General features: G+C 37.5%; 4 protein-coding genes across 5 annotated transcripts in view; 3 read left to right on the top strand and 1 right to left on the bottom strand.

Annotated features, from left to right (window-relative positions):
* LOC131008955 (uncharacterized) overlaps positions 1-20,155 on the top strand; it is a 984,029-nt gene that overhangs the window by 921,228 nt on the left and 42,646 nt on the right. The window lies entirely within an intron of this gene.
* On the bottom strand, positions 12,381-13,199 carry LOC131009951 (uncharacterized). Its single transcript, XM_057937348.1, has one exon. The coding sequence runs from the start codon at positions 13,197-13,199 to the stop codon at positions 12,381-12,383; it is 819 nt and encodes a 272-aa protein (XP_057793331.1).
* On the top strand, positions 14,133-16,495 carry LOC131008926 (receptor-like serine/threonine-protein kinase At2g45590). The gene has a single exon (XM_057936046.1). The coding sequence runs from the start codon at positions 14,395-14,397 to the stop codon at positions 16,354-16,356; it is 1,962 nt and encodes a 653-aa protein (XP_057792029.1). The 5' UTR covers positions 14,133-14,394; the 3' UTR covers positions 16,357-16,495.
* LOC131008992 (probable carboxylesterase 8) lies at positions 18,809-20,139 on the top strand. Its single transcript, XM_057936155.1, has one exon. It carries the CDS (start codon positions 18,935-18,937, stop codon positions 19,961-19,963), a length of 1,029 nt encoding a protein of 342 aa, XP_057792138.1. The 5' UTR covers positions 18,809-18,934; the 3' UTR covers positions 19,964-20,139.

Raw genomic sequence — 20,155 nt, 5'->3', positions numbered from 1 at the left:
TTTGAAAATGTAAATTTTCAACTTAATTTGTATAAAGTATAATGATAATTATAGTTATTAAATAATTTTAAATTATTTGATAATGAAAATTAGCATTACACATTATTATTATTATAGAGTATTATGCTTCATAATAAATAAATAAATATATATTTTAATACACAAACATAAATAAATATTAATTACTATAATAATTTATATTTATAAATTTAAAGACGTTTGAGTAGTTATCATACATCACTAATATCTTATGTATTCTCTATTTTTATTTATCTTAAATATTCATTTTAAACAATTTTAATCATATTTTTAATTTTTATCTATATAACGTTTTTTTATTTATTTTTAATTAAAGATTACGAAATATTTATTTAGTCTAATTTATACTAGCTTTTGATTGTTGATGAATAGATTAATTAATTCATTATAATAGTATATTTAATTTCATCATACGTATCTTAGTATCTAAAAAAAAAAGTGGGCCATCTCAATTGTACATATATAGGCTATATAGCAATGCTTTTTAGACATTATCTACAAATTTAACTTCGAATAACGTCTTTTTTCCACGAATTATGGAATTAAATCGTACTCCACTATAGTCTATATGATGGGTCTGGACCGTTTTATATATAGGTCAATACCGTTCCGTATATAATTTTTCCGTTTCATTATAAATGTCACTCTTTTTATAATGGAATGTCACATTACGAATGTCTTATTTTTTTTTACAACATATTCTTTCTCTATACTTAATATTTAAATAATTTTCATTCACACACTTTATCTATTAATTATATACTATTTCTTAATCTCCGTGTCCAAAATTAATGAGACATTTGTAATGGGATGTAGGAGTATTCCTTTTGGCTATCAAATGCAGTATACAAAAATGTCCTTTTTTTTGGTAAAAAAGAACAAAAATAAAAGAAAAACAGACACCATTTTTGTTTGATTTTATTAACTTTACAACAATCTGAAAAAGGCGACTTATATGGTAGAAAAAGAGCCAATAGATTCTCTTTTTGTGTTCATGAACCTTGCAATATAATTGTGGATACAGCTAGATTAAAACCCATGTTTCTTGTAATTCTTAGACACGTCATGTTTTATTATTTTTCAATGTCACAAATCTAAGTTCTTGCCTTTTTGTGTTGGGGTCGAAGGCCCAAAATCGAGATCTAAAACCAAAATAATTGAGCGATTAACTTATCATTATTATAATTTGCCATTAATTAAGATAGAGACAACGAACAAGACATAAAGGGAACTCAACAAACAATAAAGTTTGAACTTTAAAAACATACCTCGTAATTAGAGTCTCAAAAGAATATGCTACTTTTAGGTTATCGGTTAATATATAGTAAATCAGATCATTAAACCTGATTTGGTTCATTAACTATAGGAGTATAGGCTTCCGTTTTTTAATTTAATTAATACTATTACCCTTGTAAATTAAATCATTAACAATAACTAGCATTTCCACTCGAACAATAAATTATGAATGGAAACGTTTTCTATACATTTGTATGAGTAAAATAAATAAAAGTTAAAAGAAAAAAAGTAAGAAAAATGAAAAAGAATTGAATAGTGAACTTATTTAAAAAAAGAGGAGAGATATTTTATTAATTAAGTTTTAATATTTAAATAAATATAATTTTTATATTTAAAATCTAATATTTAATATGCATATCAAATATTTTATAATTAGTTGAATTTCACAATTTTATAAAATCTCTTTTTAATAAGTATATTATACTTCTTTAACATGGTCATTTGTGTGCATATAGCGCAATCTCATTATGTGATGGCCACGTTAAAATGAGATAAAAGAAATTGCAGAAAAATTATACTATGAAGAAACGTGGAACCTATTACTAATTTACCATATGTTTACCATTAAACCAACGATATAAAAAGTGATGGATTAAATAATACGCATGTGCACAATTAGTGTAATTATTTTTGTTTTATATAATTTACAAAATATTGTACAATTTCGTGATTTATCTAGAGCATTTCATATTTCATCATCACTACAAACTAATTTCCTTTCACTCAAACATTAATTATTCTAGCATTAAATCAACCAACACTCACACACACACACACACACACACACACACACACACATATATATATATATATATATATATAGGGTGTGGTTCTAGAGAGAACTACATTATTTGTGAGAACGGGATAACCATCAAATCTAATGCATCCACTGTAAAAATTAATGCATTCGCTGTTAAAATTAATGCACTAAAAAAATTAAAAAAAAATGCTTCCTTCAGGATTCGAACCCAGGATCTGCATTCATTCAACAAGATGATGCATTCACCGTAGATCTTGATGATCAAATGACTGAAAATGGTTCTCCGGTCTTCTTTTATTTATGGTTCTTTCTTGAACCTCTCCCTATATATATATATAGTGATGGATTAAATAGTAAGCATGTGCACAATTAGTGCAATTTTGCTACTTCTCCCGAGGTTATAAAGGAAAATTAAAATAAAATGTAGTACATCATATAGTACTATTTTATAATAAAGTGATCAAAGAAGGGTTGGTGGGGCTCACGTGAGATTCACCTTTAGTATTTTGTTTTAATTTTCAATTTACAATGCCAAAATTTCTTCTCTTTTTACTGAACTTATTTTTGAGTACACCGAAGAAAGTCAAAAGATAAAGTCAGAGGGCATCATTTCAATTTTAAGCATAGAAGAATTACATTTGTGTCTCAAATTTTGAGATAGATCAAATCACCTCCCTTAAATAATTAAGAATAAGTCATATTTTGCTCTCCAATCATCATTTTTTGCTCGTTATTGTACATTCAAAATCCGTATTTGGTGAATTAATCAATTTTATACAATTTTATAAGATCCACAATGGACGTATTATATGGCTTGTGTAATTTCAATTTTAGAAAGAAATATATATATTTAATGAACTGATATTTTATTTAATGTTAAAAATGACATGATCATTAAATATTCTATAATTATGTTCTAATAAGAAGAAAGATTGCTAAATTACATCATTCCAAAATGAGTAGCATATCACATCTGATGATAGTGAAAGATTTTTTGGACAGCATTGACGTGTGTGCAAAAATTGTTTTGTATACATCAATTGTTGCTAACGAGGTTTATTACCAATTTACATTAGGGGCATTTGCAAAAATGCCCTTTTCTTATAAACACTTGTAACATTTTACCCAAAAACAAAAACATATCTTCAACTTTACATATGCAAAAGTTCAAATTGATTAAAATAAAATGTTTACGATTTTTTTAATTTTTTTTTTTCTTTTTTTGGATGTAAAACAGTTATACGTAGTAGAGTTGGCTTCAAATTTGGCTTTACGAGATATGAATAAATATTTACTCTTTGGTGGGAACTAAAAGTCTAAACCTTATTTTAACAACTTTAATTTATTTCTCAAGGTGCGCAGATTTTACACGATTGTTTAATCCTTGTTGAAAATTTAATCGATTATAGTAATGAATGAAAAGCTCACAATGAATATTTTAATTCAATTGAAAAAAGACATTGTCGAAGAATCAATTGAAATCCTAGAAGAAAAGTCAACACCTTTTTTCAGATAGGATTAGCTTTTAGTTTGATGCCCTTTTGACACCCATGCAATTATATGCACAGATCATTAAACAATTTGATATATAGAAAGGTTGTGTTCTTTGTGGTTGCAAATTTATTATAAGAAAATGAGAAAGAAAATATGAGAATTTAAATTTTATTACACTTAAGTGGTCCCCACCTTTTTTTTTAATCTCATGTAGGTGGAAAAAGAGGTTGCATGCAAAAAAGAATCAACATGTGAAAATAATGGGAAAATGGTAAAAAATAAATATAATTTCCACCATTTTTCATCAAAGAGAACGCATCTGATGAATAGTAGTTTAACATAATTCTTCTAGGCCTACGCAAGATTGCTAATCAAGCTTTGCTACATTTTTGGGAATTCTCACAATTTACTAACAAATTTAGTAGTAGAAAGAATTGCCATACTAGGAAGACAAAAGGGTTTGGATGAATGGGAAAGAAAAGAGGTAATATTGTGAACCTTTGATGTTTTTGATGGCATTCTTTACTCTTCTCTCACATCCATCACAGTCCATTTTTACTCTGATCTCAACCGTCTGCAAGACGAGCCCACAAGAAAATATTTATATGTATGTAGAAATTAATTATCACTTTTGGGTAATATTACTAGTGTGTGTGTGTGTGTGTGCGAGAAGCAAGCAATGTGGATGATGATGATAATGAATAGGTACCTGCATTGATTTCCTTTTGCTTCTGGTTGTGGTGGCAGTGCACAACTTTGACAGATACTTGAGAGCACCCATAATTTGCTTCTTCTCAACACAAATCTATGAACAAGATCGTATTGTGTTTTATACTATTTTATAGGCCTAAATATAAAGTGGGAATAGGAAGAAAAGGTGTAATTATTGAAATTTTCAGCATAAAGTTCTCTCTCTGTTAAAAAAGAAAAGTTTTTGAAGCCTTCAAGGAAACTGGGAAAGGAGATTTTGTTTTTTACCGTTTTTCGGGAAAAAAAAGTAATAGATAAAAATAATATTTTCTTAGGTTCCTTATTTTCCCTTTAATTCAAACAACTTTTTTTTTTCTTAAATTACAAGAGATATCTAATATATAATCAAATAAGCAACTCACACGCAAACGAAACATCTACACTATACAAAGATGGAAAAATAACACAGACAAGATTGAACCCAAGACCTCTTACAAAGAAGAGTCTTTAAGTACCTCAACTTTATCACTTGAGGTATGCCTCGTGAGCAATTCAAACAACTTTAAAGCAACTTTTTATTATGTCTAAATGACAACTTATATATTCCAATACTTTCTTTAAAATAAAATAAGAAATCTAACAAGAATAAAAATTTCTACTTGGGTACGTATAAACCAAAGTAGTCGATCTTTTTAATCGATATGATTGGCAAATTGATTTATTAAATGTATGATTTATGGAGGCGAAAACTACTTGGTGGGTTGTATGATTTATTAAGGGTGATATGGGTATTAAGGAAAGTGTGTTAGTGTTTGCTTTGATTAAGGTTCTTGGATGGGTGCGACCCAGCTTTATATTTATATATTGCAAAATGCCCCCAATAATTTGTTCTTGTTCCTTGATTCTGTCCGCAATTACTACTTTTGTTTGGTTCTTTTCTTCTTTCTATGGTCTCTTAGCTGCGCGCATCTGCATATATGGCGGACTTACTAATCAGATTGAAACATTTCTCACTTAATTAATCACATATTAAAAAACTAATAAACTATACTCATCCGAATCTATTTAGAAAGTTTCTACCATTGGTTGCTGAGCCAGTCAAACTTTTAATTGTACACAAAATTCTTACAAATCTCTCTCTCTCGTATTTGGACTAATCTCCAAGTATATTGCTTACAAATAATGCAATCGTTTGTAGTGTCGCTTAGTTTTTTTTTCTTCGATAAATTAATAATATTAAATAAAAAAAATTTAAATATCGTGCCACATGAGACTTGAACCCAAGACTTTTGATCTTAGACATTAACCATTACCATTTAATTTTTTTGATTGTGTAAAGAAGAAAAATATGTTTCAGCTCTACTGATCTGCAACTCCACGTAAAAGAAGAAGTCGAGAACATTTTAGAGTGACATTTGATATTAGTACATTAGCATTCAAAGCTGCTTATTGCTCAAAATTTTGATTTTATAACATACTTTCTCGCCTCATTATAAATGTCTCATTTTTTTTTATAATGGGAATGTCCTATTACAAATATTTCATTTCATTTTTGGCAATATATTCTCTCTTTATACTTAATATATATTTAAATAATTTTCACCAACCTACTTTATCTGCTTTCTACATATTTCTTAATTTTTGTACCTAAAAGTAATGATGTATTTGTAATAGAACGGAAGAGGGAGTATATCTTATGCTTTTAAACTTTTTTTATACGGTTTTATCTTAAAGTTGGTTACCTACACTTGGACTATTTTGAGAGAGTTGACAAGGTGTTATCTTATTCGAAGGTTCTAGATATTTCCACTTTTTGACGGTGCATTTCATCTAGCAGTTTTAGAAAAGAGTTTATCAATTGAAAACGATTGTAATGAATTATAAATTATTTGAGATAGCAACCTCACCAGTCACCACTACGAGATATAGTTCATTTCAGTTTGTTTCAATGGACTTAAATCGAACGCCATCTCCAAACGTTGAACGACAAAAATAAATCTCAATTCTGAACTCGTGCAAAAAATTGAAAATGAACGAATTTAAATACTTCCTTTATATATAATATTATTTTCACTTTTACCATTTTAATCAGTCCACAATACTCCCTCCGTCCCAATAATGAAGACACACTTCATTTGGGCACGGAGATTAAGGAGAGGTAGTTTAAGTGGTAAAGTGTTGTGGCCCACTTAGATTAGTGTATTTGATTAAATATGTTTAGTAAATTTCTTTATTTTTATATAAATTTATGAATTTCGAAATTTTTAATTAATTTAATTACATTTATTTTTTTTTTTCGAAATTAACTGTCTTTTTTTTTTTACATCGCACATAAAACTCAAAATAAATCTGAAATCCCCAAAATCATACACCCAAATCAGAAATAAATCTACAAATTTGGATCCCCAAATCATACACCCAAATCATCAAGAAACATAAATTGAAATCGCCATTTTCAAGGTCTACTTCAATTTTCTGAAAAGTAATTTTACCATATTTATTTTTTGTCTTTTCATTTGCCACATCCTCTAGCTTTTACTCCCTCCGTCCCAGCTTTTGGTATCCAGTTGAGAACGGCACGAATTTTAATAAAGTGATTGATATGTTGTGATTGAAATAAGGGTCCCACATTTTATGTGAGAGTTAAAATAATTAAAGTGGAGTAAGGGCCCCACCAACTTTTACCAAAAGTAGAAATGAATACCAAAATGTGGGATGACCAAAAAAAGAAAGTTGGATACTAAAAGCTGGGACGGAGGGAGTATTTGTTTATATAAATAATCGTAATCATTATACATTAATACGTATAAATAACTATCTTAATGAAATACTTAAGATCGTGCGCAACGCAGGGGCAAAAACTATACATAGTATTAAATATTTTGGGAAGATTTATAAAAATTTAAATCTATCGGGTGTTTTAATCAGTAGATGAGAATGGTAAATAAAATCAAGAGTTAAATTGTTGAAATATTAATTTCAACAATGTTTCAATATTTTTGTTTTGTCATAAATTCACCTCTCTTAATTTTTTTTGCATAAGATCGGAATTTGGAACTGAGATTTAGGCCTCCAACCAACATCAAAACTCGAATCGAAATTAATTTGAAGTTAATTGAGGAATTTTAAAGTTTATTGTATGGATTATCCTCTCATTTTGTCAATTTCACCATCCAATATTGTTAAGATTTTTAGTGGTTTGAGTTAAAATTTCAAAGTTGTGACGTTAAAATTATCAAGAAGACGATCAAAATATGAGCTTCACAAATCTTCAATCAATTTTAAATTTTGATCCATATACAAAATTGATTTGAAATCATATAGACTGCCTAAATTTCAACTCCAAACTCGCACAACTACTATTAAAATAGTTTGAAAATTGAATTTTGTTTACTACATAATCCAAAGATGAGATTTAACCAATAGTTTAATACTATAAAATGAATTTAGAAATAAAGATAAAAAGTAAAGCATGTGGGCCGAGTGGATGTATTTGACTTGAGTTATTGAAATATGATGTAATATCTATGATGATTAGCTTCTAGTTAGTTAATGGGTGCAATTAAACTTCCACTCTTCTTTTTTTTTTTTGAAGGAAAACAGAACATCATATTAAATCACGGCGCGCAATATCTGAGAGCCAGATAGGAAAATCCGACTTCCAGGTAGTTACACCAGAAGACCAAGCGGCGAAATTCGCCAAACAGTGAGCGGCTCTATTAGCCTCACGACGCATATGACAAAACTCAACAACAGCAAACCTCTTAGCATGAGAGAAAACATCAAACAACTCATCGCTAAGAGACTCCAAACCTCTAAACCTCTCATCAACAACATGAACAGCAAGAATAGAATCAGTAAAGACCAGAACCGGGAACAAAGCATTATCCATACAAAAGCCCACACCAAGCAAAAGTGCATGAAGCTCCCCCATCAAAATGGTCTCCGTCCTGCTAACCTTGTGCGCTGCAGCTGCCACAATCTGCCCAAGATGATCACGAACAAGAAAGCCAACTCCAGTCGCTCCCTCGTGAGGGTGAATAGAGACATCAACGTCGAGTCTCAAAAGACCGGGCCTCGGCGGAGTCCATCTCTTATCACCCTCTTTCGGCAAAAGTTGCAAATGGGAGTTAACTCGAACTCGAGCCTCCTGGAAAGAAAAAAGAAAGCTACTGCAGCCTTCAATGAGTTCAAGGTCACGGCAAAAGTTATTCTCATGTTTCTTGTTGCACAACCAAATCCACACCCACCATAAGCAAATGCAAAAATCATCAAACTTCTCCCTGCCCACCTTTAAAAGAACCACACGACAGATGTCTTCAAGAGTGAGCATATGAAAGCTCTTAAACAACCTCCACCACATGGTCTGTTTCCAAGCTAAACGAACCCGAGCACAGAAAAGGAGACAGTGAACAGTAGTACCCCAATATTGCTGACACCAGAAACATATACCTCGGTTAGGTACGTGATGGCGGGCGAGATTGACATCAGTAGCTATTAGATTCCGCACAGCCCTCCACATGAAAATACGGACCTTAGGCGGTATATTCGCCTTCCACAGAGTGTTCCACCATCCTTTGTGGTCAAGAGAAGATGTCGACTCATGTGGTGAATAAAAACCCACCGCACACAGGTATCCGGATTTAACGACATATCTACCTTTCTCATCATAAACCCAAAATCTCTCGTCAACAGCCGGGGCCTGGGCTCGGTCAAGAGAGGTAATTGCTTGAACTTCATGAGACAAAAAATCATTGGAGAGCTTAGAGACATCCCAATCACCAGAATCCATCAGGTAATCCTTAACCATGATCAAGCCATCTCTGTCTTCCCCAGCTGCTGCCAGACCATTCCCTCCACCGGGAATCCAAGGGTCCTTAAAAGCACGAACCTTGTTCCCCGCTCCAATGCGCCATCTCAGACCCGCCTTAAGGAGACCACCACCCCAACATAAAGAGCGCCAAGCATAAGATGCATTAGAGGGCAGCTTAGCCTCAAGGAGGTCCACATCTTTGTAGTATCTGCCCCTAAGAACCCTCGCCACAAGAGAGTTAGGAAATTTCAAAAGGCGCCAAGTTTGCTTAGCCAAGAGAGCACGGTTGAAAGCTTCCAAGCGTCGAAAACCCATGCCACCCTTAGATTTTTGTTCACATAAAGAACTCCATGAAGTCCAATGCATATGCTTTCCGGATTTAGACTCACCCCACCAGAAATTGGCGCAATCCATCTCAATATCATAACAAACGGCATTTGGAATCTTGAAGCAACTCATAGTATAGGTCGGGATCGCTTGAATAACAGACTTGATAAGCACTTCTTTACCCCCTGCCGAGAAGTGTTTATTATTCCAGGAGTTAAGTTTTTTGTGTACCCTCTCTCGAAGGTAGTGAAACTGAATCTTCTTCTGTTTAACAACAAAGGTCGGCAAACCCAAGTAAATAGCGTGACCATGAGTCTCTTTAACCCCCAAAACATTAACCACCTCATCCAAATCTCTCCTATCAACACACGGGCTAAAAGAAACCGCGGACTTGTCGAAATTAACGAGTTGACCCGAGGCAGCAGAATACAGATCCAAAGCTTCTCTAATAGCCTGAGCACCTTGAGAATTAGCATTAAAGAAGAGCAAACAATCATCTGCGAAGAAGAGGTGAGAAACCCTCGGACTGCTTTTAGCAACCCTTAACCCATCGAAGGCTCTCCTATTAGCAAAATCATGCAGAATAGCTGACATGCCCTGAGCACATAAAACAAAGAGAAACGGAGAAAGAGGGCAGCCTTGCCGAAGACCTCGAGAAGGAACAATAGAACCGTAAACCTTGCTGTTCAACACAAAAGAAAACCTGACCGTGGAAATGCAATCCAAAATAACCTTCATCAAGTGAGTTGGGAAGCCCATGGCAGACATGATAGCTTCGAGAAAACCCCACTCCACGCGGTCAAATGCTTTACTCATGTCAAGTTTAGCCGCCGCGAAACCATTCTTCCCGTTCTTCTGGTGCCTCAACCAATGCATACACTCGTAGCCCAGCAAAATATTATCAGAAATCAACCTCCCAGGAACAAAAGCACTTTGCGAATCATCCACAACACTTCCCAACACTCGTTTGATGCGGTTGGCCAATGTTTTAGTCACAATTTTATAAATCGTATTGCACAGACTGATCGGCCTGAACTCACTGACTCTGGTAGGGTGTTTAATCTTTGGGATAAGAACAATAAGGGTTGAGTTCCAATCGCATATAGAGGTCGACCCATTAAGGATTTGCAGAACTTCCTTCGTAATTGAACCACCAATCTCCCCCCAAAATTTCTGGAAAAAAATGGGGGGGAAGCCATCCGGGCCAGGGGCTTTATTTGGATTCATCTGAAAAACAGCCCGCCTAACCTCCTCCTTAGAAAACGGTGCAACCAGAACATTAAAATCCTCAGCAGAAAATGACTTCGAAATAAGCTTCGTTACCTTGAGAAAAACATCAGGAGATGGACAATTAGAACGGAACAGCTCATCAAAGTACTTCTGCACAATAGAAGCTTTATCCTTGTCATCCTTTTTAAACACGCCAAAAGGATCCATAAGCCCCTTAATCCTGTTTTTCCGTAATGTGGTGAAATTTTATAATTTGAGACTACTAAGGTAAAACAGTCAAACTAAGTGGACCACATACATGATACATGGGATAAAGATTCTAGATTCTTCTAAATAGTAAAACAGTAAAAATAGATGAATAAGACAAGCAACAATTTCAAGAATCTACAGAAATTGGTTAAATTAAATAAATGCAATGGTATGGGAATAAGAATTGATTGATGTTTACAGTTTGTTGTTAGTCAACTTGAAATAGACCTATCTTGCAGTTTACCTATTCCTGTACTAAACCACACACCCCAACATATATCCTCTACAAAAAATACAAAAAATTATAATCATCCTATTTAATATTTTTGTTCTTTTTTTTCATTTTTATTTTGCAATCAATAATAATAATTGCGTCATTTATTCCTTTCATGCACAAACTATACATACATATATATCGGAATGCCAGATTTTTTTATTTTTATTTTTGAGTTGTAAATGCTAGAATATTTCAAGAAAGAGTACAATTGAAAATTATATCTTCCACCTTTTACTTTAATTTTTTTTTTTTTGATCAATTAAAAATCTATTAAAAAACTGGGGCGGTACCAGGAGTACCAAAAACATCATACAAGTGGTGCGAACTCGTTAGAGCACCACAAGGTAAAAGGAACATTGGAATCGACCACATGGAAGATTTTGTTCCAGCTCCAAAGCCTCCCTTTGACCTCATTAACAAGATTGGACACCTCCCAATTCTTGTTCTCAAACCTACTCTCATTCCTATACTTCCAGATCAGCCAAACAGTCCCGATCCAAAGAGCTTTAAGGAAGTTCTTGTTTCTCTTACCTCTTCCTCCTCCAATGAAAGACATGAAATGATGTTCGACTTTTTGTGGTTTAGCCGTTTTCATTCCGATCCATTGATTGATTTTGTCCCACACGCGGTCGACTTTCGGACAATGGAGAAAAGAATGATCAGTTGTTTCCTCCCTCCACACACACGCATTGCACCACTGTTCTTCGGCTGGGATGAGGACATTCCTTTTGAGAAGGTTTTCGCATGTTGGCAGCCTGTTACAAATGCTTCTCCAAGCTGTCACTCTGGCTTTGTTAGGGGCCGGTGCCGTCCACAGTTGTGCGCTAGCTTCAATGTGTCTCCCAAAATGATCACCTTCCGCCTTTGCGCACTCCTCATAGGCCGCTTTAGTTGAGAATTTTCCCCCCGCTGCGCCCTTCCAACTCCAGCCGTCCTTGAGGTCTGGGCAAGGAGAAAGCTCCCCAATGACTGACCGCAAATTTTCCTCCATCTCTTTCTCCCTCTCCCTCAGCTCCCTTCGCCACTTGAGATCCCACACCCACCCTTCCTCCGTCCATTTCCCAGCCTCCTCCACATTACCATCTTTAAAGAGGCTAAGATTAAAAAGTCTAGGGAAGAGGATTTTGAGGTTGCTGTTCCCCACCCACGTCTCACCCCAAAAACTAACCTCTCTACCATTCCCCATAATCCTTTGAATATTGCCACTAAACCACTTTTCTTCCTCCCTCCCCACCCTCCCAACAATTTTCGACCACCATCCCTTCATCCCGCCCCTTTTCTCCACCCTCCACTCCCCCCCCCTCCCCTCTTGACAAATCCCCGTACAAGGATTTAATCACCCTGACCCACAACGCCTCCCTCTCGACCAAGTACCTCCACACCCATTTAAACACCAAGACCTTGTTAAACCATTCAATGTTTCGAAAGCCCAATCCCCCTTGAAGCTTGTCGACACACATGTCTTTCCATTTGAACCAAGCAATAGACCTAGACACGCCACTTCCCCCCCACAAAAATTTTCCAAAAACGGAGTTGAGGTCGTGAATTACCGATTTAGGAATGAAGGAAAAAGACAATTGAAACACTGGGATGGCTTGAAGGACCGACTTCACAAGAACGATGCGCCCTGCCAAAGAAAGAGATTTCTTCTTCCAACCTCTGATTTTCCTCAACACTTTTTCCACCACGCAACTCCATTCCACACTGCTATTCATCCGTCCCCCAACCTTGATACCGAGATAATTGAAAGGAAGAGATCCCTCCTTACAGTTGAGATAACCTGCCCACCTCCTTAAACACGTATTTTCGACACCCACTGCCATCAAGTTGCTCTTGTCGAAGTTGATTTTGAGCCCTGAAAGGAATTGGAAGAGCAGAAGGATCCTTTTAATAAAATTCACATTCCCCTCGTTAGCTGCCAACAGGAATATTGTGTCATCTGCATATTGAAGATGTGACACAGAAATTTTATCCATCCCCAAAACAGCCGGAGACACGAGCTGGAGATCAGTAGCTCTCTCCATCAAGTACATCCAAAATGTGTTTCGTGATGGTATATTTAATTAAGTACATCCAAAATGTGAGTGATCTTGGCGTAAAAAAATGTGCATGATCCATGGTGACTTATTATTTCATACATTTATGAAAACAATAAAAATAAATAAAGGATTGGAGTTGCAAAACTATATTGCTATAAATCGATTTTATCCATGACCTGAACTTGACTAGACCCGAGCAATTATTATAAATTAATATCTATTTTGTCTATTACTTAGTCGGCGATGACCTGTATAGATTGATAATATAATTGCACATGATATCAACGATAATTATAATAATAAAATAACTATAAATACAAGAATATGAGAATATATGAAGAGTGGGGTTTAAGTTGACCTTCATATGGCATATAGGCCCCCCTATTTAATTAGTTGCTTAATTAGTAAATTTTAGGACATAACGAAAATGTATAACAAATGTTTTTGCAAAACATAAAACCCAGGTAATTAAAGTCTGATAGACTCGTATCATAGTTTGTGAGTACAATCATCAAATTGTGTGTAAATTGAATACTTAAAAGGTTAAATTGAATTTAAAATTTGATATTTAATTTATATTTTTTATTAATTGATATATAAACTTTTAATATTTTGAATTTTGACTCGAATTAAATTCTACGTGGATGTTAGAATTTTATTACGTGACATTTCGGCTAATAACTAAAATATTGTATTTCATATAAACATGATTTTCTTCTTCTAAAATCACGATTTATGAATCCTACAACTTGCAACGTAACATAAAACGCAGATAAAATAAGGTCATTTTTATGTTGTACATAAAGCAAAATGTTTTAATTATCGACTACTGAATTTTTTTAATTTGGTCAAATTTCAAAATGTTAAATATTTATGTAGTAATTAAAAATTAAAATTCGAATATATTTGGTAGAATTAATCCTTAAATATTTGAATAAAATTTAGAGTCGGATTTGTGTGAAGGGCAGAGAGACACAGTTGCGTCACAAGACTGTAGCTTTAGCACTGTGACAGACAAAACACAGCTGAGAGAGAAAGCAGAAGAAGACGACGCCCAAGTGCCATAACGAACATAAGCATCTCTCTCTCTAAAATCAACACTCTGTTGTTCCTTTCTCTCACTAGTCTCTATCTACCACTTCTATATACTCTTTGCTTCTATCCTTTCGGTGTTACCACAATGCCACCACCTCCGCCGTCGCCGCACCACCGCCTCCTCCCGCCGCTCCTCGCCGCCGCCGCGGCGCTTGCCTTCTTCTTCGCATCCGTGGTCCTCTACCGCAAGATCACCCGCAAGAGGACCGTTCCGGCGGATCTGATGAAGCCTCCGTTCCCGCCGCAGAGGTTCTCCCACTCGCTCCTCCGCTCCTCCACCGACTCGTTCGCCGCCGCCAACCGCCTCGGCCAGGGCGGGTTCGGGTCGGTGTTCAAGGGGATCCTCCCCTCCGGCCAGGAAATCGCGGTGAAGCTGATGAGCGAGGCCTCAATCCAGGGCGAGCGCGAGTTCCAGAACGAGCTCTCCCTGGCCTCGCGCATCGACACCGCCTGCTGCCCTTACGTCGTCTGCGCGCTCGGATTCTCCACCTCCGACGCCTCCAAGACCTGCGATTTGTTGTATTTCGGCCGCCGGAGGAAGAGGAGAGAGAAGAAATTAGTCCTGGTGTACGAGTACATGCAGAACGGGAGCTTGCAGGACGCGCTGTTGGATCGAAAATGCGCCGAGCTCATGAATTGGGGGAAGAGGTTTTCGATCATACTCTCCATCGCTAAAGGCCTCGATTATCTGCATTGCTCCTGCGATCCGCCCATCGTTCACGGCGACATCAAGCCTTCCAATATCCTGCTCGACTGCAATTTCGATGCCAAGATCGCCGATTTCGGATTGGCGCAGGTGCTCACCAAGCCGGAGGAGATGGCGGAGATATTCCTCGAGGAGAAGAAAGGGGATGATTACGGCTCGATAATCGAGGAAAACGAGAGCTTCGTGACGGAGGATGCCGTCGTTGTGAATGTTGAGCAATCGCCGGAAGATTCTTACTGCGTCAGGATAGCTGATGCAGAGGAAGGGATGGCCCCATCTGAGCGTTTGGAGAAGGATGGGAGTGTTGCGGATGGGATTTTAGATCGGATTACTGTTGGGAGTGGGAACAGGAAAGGGGCGGCTGGAGCAGGGAAGAGCGACGCCGGCGGTGATTGGTGGTGGAAGCAAGAAAATGTGGGCGGATTATCGGATTCCGGCAGGGTAAAGGACTACGTAATGGAGTGGATTGGGAGCGAGATCAGTAAGGAGAGGCCTAAGAAGGAGTGGATCAGGTCTCAAAGCTCCATCGACGAAGAAGCAAAAACAGAGCCAAAGAAGCAGGGGAAGAAGCTCGAATGGTGGGCATCATTAGATAGGGATGCAATGTCAATGAGGAAGGAAAGAAGGAATAGGAAGCCCAGGGAATGGTGGAAGGAGGAGTTCTGCGACGAACTATCCAAGAAGAAGAAGAAGCAGAAGGCCAAGAAGAGAAGGGGGGATAGCGAAGGCGAAATGTGGTGGCAGAGGGATGACGACGCTGTGCCGGAAAAGAGGAGGCGGCGCAGCCGCACCAGCATTGACCGCTGGCTCGACGGTTTCAGCGGCGAGTTCCGCGTAGGGAGGCGGAACAGTCAAGATTGGACTAACGGTGACATCCCAAAGAGTGGTGGGATTAGTAGCACACCTAGTATGAGGGGTACTGTGTGCTACATTGCCCCCGAGTACGGTGGCGGCGCGCAGGTCTCGGACAAGTGCGACGTGTACAGCTTCGGGGTGCTGTTGCTGGTGGTGGTGTCGGGGCGGAGGCCGTTGCAAGTCACGGCCTCGCCCATGTCGGAGTTCGAGAGGGCCAATTTGATATCTTGGGCGAGGCAGTTAGCCTTGAATGGGAGGCTATTGGATCTTGTCGATTCGAGTATACAGTCGTTGGACAGAGAAGAGGCGACGCTGTGCATCACCATCGCCCTCCTCTGCTTGCAACGGGCGCCTAACAAGCGCCCGTCCATGAAGGAGATCGTGGAGATGCTCTCTGGCAAGTCGGAGCCACCCCACTTGCCATTCGAGTTCTCTCCATCGCCTCCTTCGAGTTTCCCTTTCAGGTCCAGGAAAAAGGCCCGGTGAAATCGAGCTCATTTAAGGGTTTATTATGTAGTATCCATCTCATTTTTTCAGTAGAGCTTTTTGATATTTTCTTGTGCAGTTCTTGTTTGATGAATAGGAAAAAAGTTGGGGTGAGACTTTTCATCTCCCATTGGTCTTACATGAGCATGAGTCTCAAAATTGCACTTTGTTTTTGACCTCTTTAGTTGAATGCTGAGTGCATAAGTTTCTGCTTTCTACTTAGGAATCCCATGCACATAGTGTCAATGATAAAAGATGGATCTTTGCACCAAGAATTTATTGCCACTTGCCTAATTGAGCTCTGCTTTTATGGGCTCTGCGTAGCTTAGGAATGGTGGGTCCAACTGTGTCACAAAATTAATGGATTGGTGTGGTAGTAGATGTACATGGTTGTAAGAATTCTCTCAAAGTGATGAATGATGACTTGACTTTATATTAGAAAAGGTGTAAGCTTTTCTCACAAAGAGGCATTGATTTCAGCATAGAGAGAGGGGCAAGCAAAACTAGGTCCCAATGTGCAATATCATCTGGAAAAAGTGATTGGCATTCATATTCATCTTCCTTTTTGAGTGCTTTTTTCTCCATGGCCCCTTTGACATATCTCATGTGATACCACGAAGAAAAGATCCAAATTGATGTCACTCCTTGAGGAAAAAAGTGAAGATATGATCGGTAGCTCACTCACTCACACATGGCATGCTCTGCTTTTGAGATTGATTGTCATTTTGATCGCGACCTTGTTTTTCTGTAATCTAGCATTGTGTCGGTATCCTCCATAGATATACGAGGATGAGGACGAGGATGAGAAGGAGCTGCCCAACCGCGGCCTCTTGTAATTGCTCGCTTCCTGCTCTATCGTGTTTTTTGTACTTATTGATGGATCATCAACTAACTACATGAGAGCTGTAATGTGTCTCGTCTCGTGTTGTGTCGTATTTGCTCGTTAGCCGAGTGATTACTGCAGTGGCGGAGCCACATGAAAGAATGTAATGTCCCACCTTAAATTTTTTTTAATTACTCTTAAAGACACTATATTACATATAAAATTATAAAAATATTTAAATCTTGTTCCACTAAAAATTAAAAAATGTTGGGACAAATATAGCCCCATACTAGACCATACAACGGTGAAAAACTATACATTAAATTCTTTCATAATGAAAAATATACAACCATATTACACCACACAAAGATGAAAAACTACACACTCAAGACTTATCACAACTAGAAATATACAACCACACTACACCATACAAAGGTAAAAAACTACATACCCAAGCCTTCTCACAACGGAAAATATACAACCACACTAGACCATGTAAAGGTGGAAAATTACACCACACGCATATATGATTGAACACACGACCTCTCATAAAGGTGGAAAACTACACCGCACGCTCTAGACCTCTTATTGATATTAGTAATGATATTTTTATTTTGGCATATTTCACAAATTGACAAAATCTCCTTGCGTATTTATAATGGTTAAATGGGCTTAGATGAACTTCTGAGAACTACTATTTGGGCCCAATTGTGTCAAAATGTGATCATTATAAAATTTAAAGATTAAAAATTAAACTTTGATGGCAAAACGAATGGGGGAAGAATATGCAAACCTCTCTTAATTTGGCTATCAAAAAATACCCTAATTTGACTATGAAATAGTATATGGGTAAAATAAAAATTTATTTATTTTATTATATTTTAAATAGGAGTTATGAGTAAAATAAGGGATTCAAATAGGATAAAATAATAAATTTATAATTACTTTTTATTATATTTTAAATAGGAGTTATAATGAGTAAAACAGGGGCTATGAATAGAGTATTTATGTAACTAATTAAATATAGGCCTAGATTTAGATGCCAAGAACAATGTGAGAGTATTCCACCAAAAAGGAACTCTGTGATAATGTTGGAATTCTTCACGTTTTGTGTATGAACTAGGTAGCATTTTAATTTTTTTTTCATGTCTTTTCTAAGAACTTTTTCTTTTTTTCTTTATTGAAGAGCTCTCCTTAAGAACTTTTAATTTTATTTGTGCCGCATGAAATAGTCGTTTTCTTCTTCTTTTTCTTATGGACTACTTAATTTGACTATAAATTTATAGTATCATGCAGATCACCCAAAAGTACAATAGATTTTTTTTTTCATTAAAAAGGATAAATAATAATCTCCATTTTTCTCTAAAAAAATAAATTTAATTAGTGGAATATATCTTCACCTATATATTATGTCTTTTGCTATAAAAAAGGTTGATATATATGCAACCAAAAAGAACTTCTCCTCATAGTGAGGTATATATTTCTACCTAATAATTATATAAAAAAAAGGCGATATGACTTTTCATAAAATTAATTTTCAAACTTTATCTTCTATATTGACTAACTCACCCATCACTACGTACACACCATTAAATAAAGTTGTTGAAAATTTATATCAATATTGCACGAAATCTTAAAAATAGGAAGAGAAATGAACAAATAACTAGCACACTACAATGAATGCCCTCTTTAATTTGTTTAACTCGAAAACTTTATAAATTGTTTGTCACACTTGCATATTAAATAGACAAAGTTATGGAGAAAAGTGAAAACAATACACAAAACATGATGCCACAAATTCCATCGGTGGAAGAAGCTTACAAATTCTTCAAGATCGAGCTCAACCCCGACGGTTCCCTCACACGTCACGCCGAGGCTCCGACCCTACCCGCATCGCCCGAACCCGATCCGAATAACCCGAACTCCTCCCTCTCCAAAGACATTCCTCTCAACGCCGCCACCGGCACTTTCATCCGCCTCTTCCGCCCCCGCAGCCCCCCTCCCAACGCCAAGCTGCCGCTCCTCATATATTACCACGGCGGCGGCTTCGTCTTCCTCAGCGCCACGAGCGCACCGTTCCACGCCTCCTGCGGCCGTATGTCGGCTCACCTCCCCGCGCTGATCGCCTCCGTCGAGTACCGCCTCGCGCCGGAGCACCGCCTCCCGGCTGCCTACCACGACGCGATTGACGCCGTCGAGTGGGCCAGGGATCAAGCAGCGGCCGGCGCCGCCGCCGCCGATCCTTGGATGGGAGAGCTGGCCGATTTTTCTAGGGTTTTTCTGATGGGGAGCAGCGCTGGCGGGAACATCGTGTACCGCACGGGGCTAACCTTACTGGATCGGGACGTCCGTCCGATGAAGATCGTAGGGCTGATAATGAACCAGCCGTTTTTCGGTGGGGTGCGAAGGACAGGATCGGAGCTCGCGTACTACAACGACAAAATCATCCCGCTGCATGGGGCGGATCTGCTGTGGTCGCTCGCGCTGCCGGAGGGTGCGGGCCGGGACCACGAGTACTGCGACCCGCTGGCCGGGGGCGGGCCCGGCGAGGAGAGGCTCCGACGGCTGCCGCTGATCCTCGTGCGGGGCTACTCGGGAGATCCCCTCGTCGACAAGCAGAAGGAGTTCGTCGAGATGCTGGCGGCGCGTGGGGCGCGCGTGGTGGCGCAGTTCGTCGACGGAGGTTTCCACGGCGTCGAGCTTTTCGATCCGAAGTTCGCCGACGCGTTGTACGATGCCATTAGAGATTTCGTCGCCGCGGATGATCGTGATCGAGGTAACTGAGGGTTTGGTTGATCGTGAATGCAAATTGTTTTCTTATTTTATTTATTTATTTATCCGCACGTTGAATAATGCTGTGGTGGATTGGTTATTGCATTTTCTTTTGCTTTTGCTTTGTATTGAACCTCCAATAAAAATTGTTAACAGTCCTATAATAATTCATTTTTTTTAATATTTAATTTCTTTCAGTTTTAA

Source organism: Salvia miltiorrhiza, chromosome 2 (assembly GCF_028751815.1).
Source record: "Salvia miltiorrhiza cultivar Shanhuang (shh) chromosome 2, IMPLAD_Smil_shh, whole genome shotgun sequence".
NCBI lineage: Eukaryota > Viridiplantae > Streptophyta > Magnoliopsida > Lamiales > Lamiaceae > Salvia > Salvia miltiorrhiza.
The sequence above is the reverse complement of the archived record's forward strand: the minus strand, read 5'-3'. Positions and strand labels throughout refer to the sequence as shown.

Coding starts and splice junctions, on each gene's coding strand:
- LOC131009951 (XM_057937348.1), bottom strand. CDS start 13,199: ATGGAGAGAGCTACTGATCTCCAGCTCGTGTCTCCGGCTGTTTTGGGG.
- LOC131008926 (XM_057936046.1), top strand. CDS start 14,395: ATGCCACCACCTCCGCCGTCGCCGCACCACCGCCTCCTCCCGCCGCTC.
- LOC131008992 (XM_057936155.1), top strand. CDS start 18,935: ATGGAGAAAAGTGAAAACAATACACAAAACATGATGCCACAAATTCCA.